Below are 10,721 nucleotides of genomic sequence, written 5' to 3'. Positions count from 1 at the left end.
AGCAGGGGAGAGGTCTAAGGTCCACTTACAGGCCAAGAAACTTCTGAGCAGCCCTCCCCTGCCCTTGACCCCCACATCAGCTCTCCACACCTCTCTGCAGCCTTGCCAGTGTGGCAAGTTCCCACCTGCAGTCAATAAAGCAGGTGGTCCCCAGACCCAGCCCCACTTGCAACCAAGCCTACCCCAGTCCCCGCTTATGTCCGTCCGTGCAGCACCAACCATCCACAAGCTCATAAGAGCTGCTGGGAACGCCCAAGATGCCCTGTCCTCTCCCTGCCCACCCCAGCCCACACAGAGCCTGACCCTCCGCATTTACAAAAGCAAGGCAGTGGCTTGGTTTTAGGAAATAAACCTAAACCGCTTAATAATGGACCTTAAAAGTTTCCACCTTTACCTCCCCATTCTAATAATAATTGGAGTGGAAATTAATTGGCGGGTTCTTTTGCACTTAAGACATCTGTCAAGTAACCAGACACGTGGGTTTTGCTAAATTCTTTTATTTTTTGTTTAAATTTTCACTTCAATTTTAATTCTTGAAGAACAGCCTTGACAACATATATCGCACTCATTATAAGAAGCAAAGGGTTATATCAAAAATTATTAGTATAGAATCACAGGAAATCTGGTTTGGAACCAGAAAAAAATACAAAACAGATATAGATACATAGACACAGGACAATTTTTTTATAATTATTTGGAAAATGTTATTTTCCCCTAATTCTTGTTTCCTTTTTTATGTGCATACGATGTTTAAATTTTACAAAAAAATGAAAATAAAGACTAGTATTTTACAAAATGAATAACAATGTTTGGGGCGTGTGTGTGTGTGTGTGTTTCTACATAGAATTCAGTCCACTTCCATGTGTTGTTTTCTGTACAGAATATATCCACATCCGTCCACAATAAATCCTGGAAGGTCCATTAGTCTCCTTCTGTTTTATTAAAATTTTCATGGTCCTCTCTTCCAATTTTTTTTTTTTTTCCCTTTTCTCACCAGACACAAGGTCCTTTTTCTTTCCTTTCCAACATGTTCACAGATCTGATCCTAAAGAGAGTCTCTTTTTCTCCTGGTTTGCAGCTCAGGTTGCATTTCTGCAGGGTGGGCTGCTCCTGTCGGCCCGGCCCACCTCCCCCCTGCCTGGCTGCACCCTGCAACAGCCGCCTGATGTCCCCGCAGCTTTGGAGTCCATGGCCCCCGCCGGTCCAGTGAGTCTCTAGGGGGGCGGGGGCAGGTGGGGAGCGCCCAAGGTCTAGGAGCACTGGATGGACATGTAAGGCCAGTTGAAGCTGCTCCCAGACAGTAACATATCCCGGATGAGAGTTTCGATGGGGGTTTTACCTACCAAACGAACGAAGAAGAGCTGCTCGATGACCGAGGAGGACACGGTGCGCAGGGAGGGCAGTCGCAGTAGGAGTTTGCCGAAGCGGCTGGGCTGGTTAGGGTACTGGCTCCGCACGTACTCCTCCAGTGCGCACTGAGACTTCTCCTGCAGGCTCTCAATGTGGGCGGCGTCGGACAGGCCACAGGCATCTGCCCGTGCGGCCACAAGAAGGGCAGAAGAGGGGAGGGGACACACAGGTTAGTGAACAGCAAAGGCACAAACAAACCCTCAGAAATGTTTTTAAGTTGATAAGAGGGAAGAAAGGAAATCGAAGGGAAAAGGGAAAAAAATCCTCTTCTCTCTACCTCCCCATTCCTTCTTCACTATTCCCTCCTCTCTGCCCCCAACACCAATAAAAATAAATCACACCCCCACCAAGCCTAGGGGAGCAGGAGACAGAAGCACACAAGGGCAGAGAGGCAGCAACCTCTCCAGTCCCTTTGTTTTTTCCTCTTTCACCTTTGGATTAAATAATGTACGATGTTGGAGCCATGTTTGCTGTGCGGAGCAACCTGTCCTCCGCCTGGAGGGGAGCATCGTTCCTCTGTGCTCATTAAAGGGAGGACTTTTGCCCCTTTTGCCCCTGATTTTGGGGTGTTCAGAAGCCCTGAGGAAATACGTAGCTTGGGGGCAGTTTTTACAGGCTTCTTGGAGTCCTCCCTCTCAAACCCAAATGACCCCAACCAAAATCTTCAAGGAGAACCTAGACTGTCTAGTGAATAAACACCTGGGAGGGGTAAGGAATCATGGGCTGGCAGTGCGTGGACTCAGATCGAGCCCATGCTTTAGCAATACAGGATTTGAGATCCGCTATCTATGCGACCAAGAACTCTGCAGCAAGCCTCGGTGAGGGTGTACACTTCTATCTGTGCTTTTGATCAAGTAATTGAAAATTGGTCACATCTCTGTAAGCTGTATAATAATCAGAAGGAATATGGCTCAGTTACTCCAGGCTGTGGAAAGGAGACATCTTCAACGATCAGACACAAAGCTGGGGTGGAGGCAGCTGCTGTTGCTGCTTCCAAACTGGGAGGTGGGGAGTTGAGTGGGGGAACTGGGGAGATAGGCTTCCTGTCAGAGGACCAAGGGGGGAAAAGGCACTTACACACAATGACAGCATCTTAAAACCTGTGTGTTTATCTCATATCAACCAAGGCTCTTCATGTTCTCCTAAAAATATTTCAAGACAGTAGTTTATACTATATAAACTAACTAAAGGCAAAGAAATGGAAGAGAAGGTGGAATCAGAAGAATGAAGTGAAAGCTTCCTCTCTTAGTTCAAACACCCATGTTATTTCTTATATTAATAATAAATATTTAAAAAACAGAAAGATCACAGAGGAGCCCTTAGCCAGTCAGGAGGTTGACTAGAGATCAAAGGCAGAGTGCGCTAATATATAGATCTGGGGAGAAATTCATGAATGGCGATGCCCCCGAAAGGACATTATATAATTGTGAGTGGGCAAGTGTGACCCCAAGAAGTCCTACCAAATGATTCAAAGTGAAACCCGTGTCTGCTGAGTTTCTGAGCTTTATGTCTTTGTATTTCAAGAACTGGGATTTACAAAGCACTCTAACACCTTCATCTACAAGGCAGTGGCCTTGAGCAAAAATACAAATAAAACTAGTGCTAATTCAAGGACTTCTAAGGGGGGGGGGTCTCCTTTGACCCTGGATCCAGAATGCGTTCCTCTCAGATGTCTAATTACTCCCGCCAGCCACCCGGGTGCATCCACACTGGCCTGACCTGGGAAGCCAGTGAGATTTTTATGGCTAGCAGGGCGAGGCAGGGGCACTTTAGGGCTCCACTACTCAGGGGAGGGGAAGCTGAGGTCTGCCCTTGGCCTTACTGGCTAACCTGGCCCTGCTGACTGGCCACCACGCACACTCATATTTACATATATCTTGCTTTACATGCATTATCTGCCCATTATGGCACAGGATCCCTTTCAGCCTCAGACAATGTAGTATGAAAAGGACCCACTGATACCCCAGCAGATTTTTTTTAAAGACCCATATGGCATCCCCTCAGGTCTGTAAAATATTTATCTGATATGCACAATTAGGGCCCCCGGAGTGCAACGACACTACCCTTCTCCCAGCTAGGCCAGTCCAAGGGAGAGAAGCCGGGGAAGGGCTTGCCTGGGCCCTGGGCTGGCTGCTTGGATTTCTTTCCTCCTTTGAAGGCAGAATGCCTGCAGCGGGGGCCTGGCTGCCAGGTGCCAGCCGGACAGCTCTGTGGCCTCCCTCCAGCAGGAGTCCCACTTCAGGTCTGGATTCCCACTCTAGATATCCATCCCCACTCTGGATATTCCTGCAACAGGAGTCCCCCAACTATGGACAGAGAGTATGAGCTCTCAAATCGATTGGGTGACTGTGGCAGCAAAGCGAGGTGAGCAGGGGGTGTAATGAAGTACATATTTACATTCCATGAGATATACCCGAGATCAGAAAAGGAGGGAGAATATACAGAATTCATGCCTCACTTTTTATGTGGTAGTGTCAATGCAGGAACCTTCAATATTTCTTCTATAGTATATGGAAAAGAAATTATGTAAATAAATAACCATTACTGCTCAGGCCCTCCCGGCTTAGCCTTTGTAGTGCAGAGAATGTATTTCATGGTGTGCATTCAAAAGAGTTTAGTGTTCAGGAAATATAGATGTAATCAGCTGCCATAACTAGAAATCAAAGTTATTATTGTGCTGAAAATGGATTTATTGTATTTATGTTAACTAGATGGCTCCTTTCAGAGGAGGTCCCATTTATTTGAGGGAATATTTAGGTGTATGAATTAATGAATTTTTAAAAAAAGTAAGTTCAGGTCATGACCTAGTCCTTGGATGCTTTCCAGAATATTAAGGATTAAGCATACCATCCGGAGGCCAAATGTGAAAACCACCGCAGGGAACCCCCGTGCCAGCTTCAAATACTTAGCCGGAGCAAACCTCGTTGGACAATATGTCTAAAACTGTCTTTTCCATCATTCAAAGTTTGCTTAAAAGTTGGATGACTTTGAGAAGGCTTCCCATGAATTCCCTTCTGGCTAGCAATCAAAACAAGTTTAGTCAAAAGTGGAAATGTGTTGTATGGAGAAGGGGGGTGAATTACTACTGACAGCTCCATTTCCATTTTCAGATATTCTGTTTGCAATTTTCTAACAAAATAATGTTATTGTTCACTTCTCAGCCTCCCCTGCACCTTGAAAATGTAGTTGGGAAACTTCTCCGGGAAAACTTTTTAAAAAGGAACACTTTTCAAGGAGATGTTTTAGGATGGAAAGTTGAAAGAAAGGCATGAATAATTCCACCATCTTCCCTGCGGCCAGCACAGCCCATGCCTCTCTCTGGGAAAGGCCGGAGATCAGAAAAGTCAAGGGAGTTCAAAGAACCTAAGTAGGGGACACGGGAAAGGGAAGAAAGACCTTTCCTGAGAAGACCTCTGTCCAGCTCCAAGTCACATTTCTGCTTCAAGACACCTCACTGGATGAGATTTTAAAACCCCAGCTTCCCCGACACTGGCTTGCTTCCTGATTAATTTGGCTAAAGAGCCGGGTAGTCGAGAGCCAGCCAGGCCCAAGGCCTGCCAGAGCGAAAGCAGCCCGGTCGCTGCTTCCCAGGCTCTTTGTCACTTTTGAAAAACACGTTTCCATCAAGAAGACTTATTAAGATAAAATGCATTCAAACACTGAGGAGGCTATTCAATAAATCTTCCATTTGTTTTAAGGTTTGCACTTTATCCTCTTGCAAAGAAGAACTCCCTCTCCCACGAGCAGACCTGCATTTGCACTGAAAGTAAAAGGGGGGCAGTCCAAGTCCACGGCTCTGGCCACCCTGCATACAAATGAGATGCTCTTGTCTAAATAAATTATCTGCTGTTCAGATCGATATTAATACTACATTTGCTACATTACAATATTGTGCAAATTTAAGAGTCATTTTAATACAATGTAAATACGATTCTTCACGCATGAAAGCCAGGAAATATTGATAGATTATACCATTGCTTACTGTTCAACAAGGCCTTGGGAAAAGGGTTTTGCCATCTCTGCCCGGGAATGGTTTTAATTTGGCCTTTGGAGGTCCTGGCTCTAGGATAGATTTATTAGGATGGTTTATTTGTTCTCTGAATGGAGGAATTAAAAACAATAGTGCCAATAATGGGACTAAAACTGCAGCTAACCCTACTCACAGTGGGCAAGGCCCCGGGACCCAATCTGAGCAGCTCTGTTCCCCCACCAGCCTCCTTTCTGGCTTTGTTTATATTTCCCCCCATTACCTGCTGTCCCGGGTGTTTATATGTTTCCCTCTTGCAGGTTACAATAATAAAAAGCGGGCACTGTTCTCAGAGGCTCTGACTAGAGCCTTCAAAGGCAACGTTAATGCACTTTCCTGGAAGTTAATTTGAACCATCTATCATAAGAGAAATTGTTAACATGCATGTTACCACCGCCTACATTTAATTTGATATTTTTAAGGCACTCTGTTAAATTTCCAATGTTCGTGTGTTTTGCGTGGATAGGAAATTTATCTCTGGGGCGGGAATCCTCCCATACTTGCGGGTTCTACAGTATTCCTTTTGTTTTTTATCTTTCTTGTTTAGATTGAATCCGTTTTTTACGACCCTCAATAACCTCAGCAACTGCAAACATGAATGGTTTCCGATAAGGGAAAATCAGGCAGCAATAAAGCGGGATTATTTATGATTTATTTGCGCGTATTCTTCTCTTTCCACCTCTGCGTGTGTCTCTCTGTGTCGGGAAACACATCCAGGGAGCGTGCCACACAGAGGAGAAAGCCACATTCCCACGTTCTCTTCCTTCCCTCTCCTCCCCCAGAAACACTAAACGCTGGCGCACACCACACGCACACACATGCACACCGCACACACGCGCAGCCAGACCGTCCCCACGCCCCCCCCAACCCCTGCACACACACAAGACGCGCACCCGCCGCAGCCGCCGCCGCCGCCGCCCCGCGTGGGGGTCCGGGCCCCCAGGCCGGGCCGCCCGCCGCCCGCCTCCCAGCCGCCTCGGCTCCCGCACCGCCGCGCTCCCAAGATGGCAGCGGCGCCTCGGGCCGTGTCCGGGCGCTGGGGCCGCAAGTCCCCGCCAGGCCGCAGGTCGGGCTCCGGCCGGCGGGGCCCGCGCGGCGACGCGGCGTAGGAGGCCGGGCCGGGCGGAGCGCGGCCTGCAGTCGTCCCCGGCGCGGCCTGCCCTCCCGGCGACCACAGCCTCACCTGACGTGAACAGCACGATGGCTTTGAGGCAGCTGTATTCGGCCGAGTCGACGTGCAGCGCCTTGAGCTTCTCCACCTGCTCCTGGAAGATGCGGATGTGGTCCATGAAGGCCACGACGCGGTCGGCGGACATGGGCGAGGCGTGCAGGCCGGCGGCGGCCAGCAGCGGCGCCACGTGCAGCGGCATGGAGCACTGGGCCGCGTTGAGCACGAACAGCTCGCTCCAGGTGAGGCGCAGCAGGGACACTTGGTCGGTGATCTGCAGATCCGGGAAGAAGGGGATGTTTCGGGCCCACTCGACGGCGCTGAAGAGCAGGCGCGCGGCCAGCTCGCAGATGTTCTCGATGCCCATGATGTTGTTGGGCTGCATGCATTGGCTGCCGTAGCGCGACGTGGGGTAGGGTTCCGCGCGCAGCAGCAGCGAGATGTAGCCGGACAGGTAGCAGTGGCCGTTGAGGGGGTCCCCGTTGGTGAGTGCGTACTGGCCTGGATTGGGTTGGGTTGGAGGCATTCTTCCTCGCTGAACCGCTGACAAAAAGAAAGAGAGAAAAGAGGCAATGTGCATCCAGGGGGCTTGCGAACATCGGCGCGCCGCAGCGCACCCGACACAATGCGGAGCCTCTTCCTACAGCCACACGCGCCCGGCGCATCTTCTCTCGCGCTCGCTCTCACTCACAGCCCACACCGGGAGGAAGTCAGGGGTGAGGGCCTCCAGCTCCGCGGCTCAATATGCCCAGCCATCGCCTGCGCCCCTGGCCACCCTAGCCCTGCCAGAACTAGGCCTGATCTCAGGGCCCCCAGCCCGGCATGGCCAAGAAAGTGCCACCCAACCCCTCCACCACCAAGGTGTAACACACCGGTTAATGAAATCCCACTCACCCCTCCAGAAGGAAACAAATCAGAGTAAAATAGAAACAAACAAAAAAGAACAGGCGAAATCAAAGGAAGGTTGTGGTTCTAGGCAAACGCCTAGCGCCTCTTCATTTGCGAGCAAGCAGTGTTTTGCTCAAAATGTTTCCATATTCTCTCAAAATGCTATAGAATTATCCTTAAAATAGATACAAGTTACATAACCATTTACAACTTTTGAATAGAAAACAAGTATCCTGCACCCCTCCCCTGCCCCCTCCTCCCCTTCGCCCCACACAAAGTTCACTGTTAAAAGCAACAGAAAATTGAAAAATTTCAAGAAAAAGTAGAACTTACAGTAGCCAAACATTATTGAAAAAGTGGGAAATATAATTAATGTCTGTCCTGTGAGGTGCCACTGCAACCTGCAGCCAGCTTTTACCCAGTGAATGCACGAGCTTGCAACTGCAAAAACACTGGATTCATTAACCATCTGAATGCAAAACGTAAGCATGCTTTGAGTTCTTAAAGCTGACCAAAGTTTTTTTTTTTTTTAATGTGTATGTTTTACTTCAACAGTGCCAGCGTTTTAAATTGCCATGTAAACAAAGACAACTTTAGGAAAAGTTAGGGCTACTGAACTCTCCCCCCAACAAATTAATATAGATATGTCCATGTACACATAGCTGTCTTATTTCAGGTTGTGCACTATTTTCTTAAATTTGCTTTGATTCTAATTTTAATGCAAGTCCCAATGCAATTTAAGCTCTTGAAACATAACAGCTAGAATACTTTTTTTTCTAATTATAGTTTTGAACTTGGCAGTTATTTTTCAATTAAATGAGAGCACAATTCAGTTTTTTTTTTTTTTTCAGATGCCTACAAAAATCTCCCTGGAGCTAGAAATGAAGTCGTCATATTTGCCTGCTCCTTGAGATCTGAAGGAATTCAATTTCTTTTTTTGTGGCATATAAAATATAATTTTAAAGTCAATTACAAGAAGGAGTAATCTGCATTCTGCAAAATTGACTGGTTCGCTAATTTGACTATAAGACATCTTTAATGATTGTCAGGAGATAAACTTTAACTATAAACGGCTAAATATATTTATAAGAAAAGTGCTGCATCTCTTGCCACATGAACATGAAGCATATCTAAATACAACATCAAAAGTTGTGTTAAAAGAAACCAAACCCATACAACACAGGGATTAAATGAAGTGGAAGCTCATGCCAGCTGCAGTCTATGCATTATAGCCAAATCAGAAGGATCGGTAAATGCCGTTGTAAATTGTAATTTGTATGCAGTATTTAAGCAGAGGGTGGAGTTTGATGAAGAAATAAAACGAGTATCATGCTTTTAAAAAAATGACACAACTATGAAAGGACGGTTCAGTCACAAACTTTCCTTTCAAAGTAGAGGGGTGAAAACAAGGCCACAGCTCTGGAGGAGGCGGCCCCAGCTCGGTGAAGAGGAGAGGGAACCAGTGAACAGGCCAGAAGCCCCCCTTGCCCCCTAATTAGACCTACAAGTGCAATAAATCTCACTCCTCTTTTTCCAAGCTAAGCTTCCAAAAGGATGATGCAGCAATGCATCTATGGTTCAGGGTACTCCAGTCCCCAGCCCTCCCCAATTTTAAATAAAGGGTATGAAGAGGTGGAAGGGAAAGTGGAATGAAAAACACAGAAGAGTTTTCTGGGGGAAATCAGCACCCCTCCCCAAGTTCATGCCAGCACAGCCCCCAAGCATCCTCACGCACACGCGGGAAAGAGACACACACCGAGCACATCCAAGACAGAGGAAGTAAGGGATTTTAAGCCACAGCTCACGATCCCAGGGACACAATCCTGAGCAGGCAGCAGGAGGGGTGGAGGAGCCAGGGAGAGGAGCGCAGGCCGGGAGGGGGAGGTAGCGGCAGCGAGCTTGGTTGGGGGGGGGGGGGTGACGCCGGGGGAGGAAGGCAGCGGGGACAGGGGAAGCTGGGACGGGGCCGGGACCGCAGGAGCTCCAGCCCCATACAGCAGCCACCCCCGCGAGAGAAAGAAAGAGGGTCGGGGAGGCGGGCGAAGCTCAGGGAAAGAAGCAGAGAAGAAATATTCACCTTCCCGCCTCATGCCCACTTTGAGGCACTTCTTGAGGCGGCAGTATTGGCACTGGTTGCGGTGGTGCTGGTCGATGGGACAGTTCCTGTTGGCACGGCATGTGTAAGTTAAGTTCCTGCGGACGCTCCTCTTGAAGAAACTTTTGCAGCCCTCGCAGGTGAATTGGCCGTAGTGCTTGCCGCTCGACTTGTCCCCGCACACCACGCACTCGATGTGCTGCTGGCTCTGGCCCGAGCCGGGCGGGCCCTGGCCCTTGTCCCCTGCCGTGCCGGGGGTGGCGGGCGCTCCGGGCTGGCCCGGGGTCTGCGGCGTGTGCGGCGCACCCGAGCCCGCCTGCTGCTGCTGCTCGCCGCCGCCGCCGCCGCCGCCGCGGGCCGCTTGCGCTGCGGGGTTGGGGCCGCCGGGGTTGCCCCCGGCCACGTCGTCCTGCGGATCTCGCCAGCTGCTAACTACCATTGCCATATCTTTGGGCCCGGGGAGCGCTGGGGGGAGCCGAGCTGCTCGCCGAGGGCCGCGGGGCGCGCGAGCGCGCTGGGAGGGGAAGGGGAAGGGGAAGGGGGGAGGGGGAGGGGGCGGGGGGCCCGCCGGGCGCCCCGGGGTCGCGGGAGCCGAGCCCGAGCCGGGCACCGGCCGCTGCCTCCGCCGCCGCCGCCGCTGCCGCCGCTACTGCCTCGGCCGCCCCGCTGCTGCTGCGCGCCCGCCCGCCCTGCTGGCGTTTTGTTGTGGTTCCTGCTGTTTTCTTTCTCTCTTTTTGCAGCCCCCCCAGGCTCTCTGGCTCCCCCCCCAACACCCCTGCTCCCCTCGCCCGCTCCCCCCGCTCTCCGATCCTGGGGGGGCCACGCTCTCCTTCCCCCCCCTCCCCACCCCCCCCCACCGAGCAAGCTCCCTTCTCTCGCTTTTTTCTTCTTCCCCAAGTTGCAAAATCAGAAATGGCACAGGCGGCAGCCGGGAGCGGCGCGGGGCGCAGCGCCGGGGGCGGCGGGCATGGGCCACGGCGCGCGCACACACTCGCCCTCCGCCTCGCCCGCACCCCCGCGCACACACACACTCTCACACACACTCGCTCACCCGCGCCGGGCGCCCGCCCGCCCGCCGGCCGCTCCGGCTACACGCTGCGCGCCGGCTGAGCCGACATAGAGGAAGCCGGCGA

At 50.7% G+C, this 10,721-nt stretch overlaps 1 protein-coding gene across 1 annotated transcript; it reads right to left on the bottom strand.

The window, feature by feature from the left end:
- Positions 1 to 481: 481 nt before the first annotated feature.
- On the bottom strand, positions 482 to 10,400 carry NR2F1 (nuclear receptor subfamily 2 group F member 1). Its single transcript, XM_059175465.1, has 3 exons — positions 9,571 to 10,400; positions 6,621 to 7,148; positions 482 to 1,531 (listed from the first exon to the last, which is right to left on the bottom strand). Exons 1-3 carry the CDS (start codon positions 10,031 to 10,033, stop codon positions 1,251 to 1,253), a joined length of 1,272 nt encoding a protein of 423 aa, XP_059031448.1. The 5' UTR covers positions 10,034 to 10,400; the 3' UTR covers positions 482 to 1,250.
- Between the last annotated feature and the right edge of the window lie 321 nt (positions 10,401 to 10,721).

The sequence above is a fragment of the Mustela lutreola genome, chromosome 5, assembly GCF_030435805.1.
Source record: "Mustela lutreola isolate mMusLut2 chromosome 5, mMusLut2.pri, whole genome shotgun sequence".
In the NCBI taxonomy this organism is placed as follows: domain Eukaryota; kingdom Metazoa; phylum Chordata; class Mammalia; order Carnivora; family Mustelidae; genus Mustela; species Mustela lutreola.
This window is presented reverse-complemented; position numbering and strand designations above follow the sequence as displayed.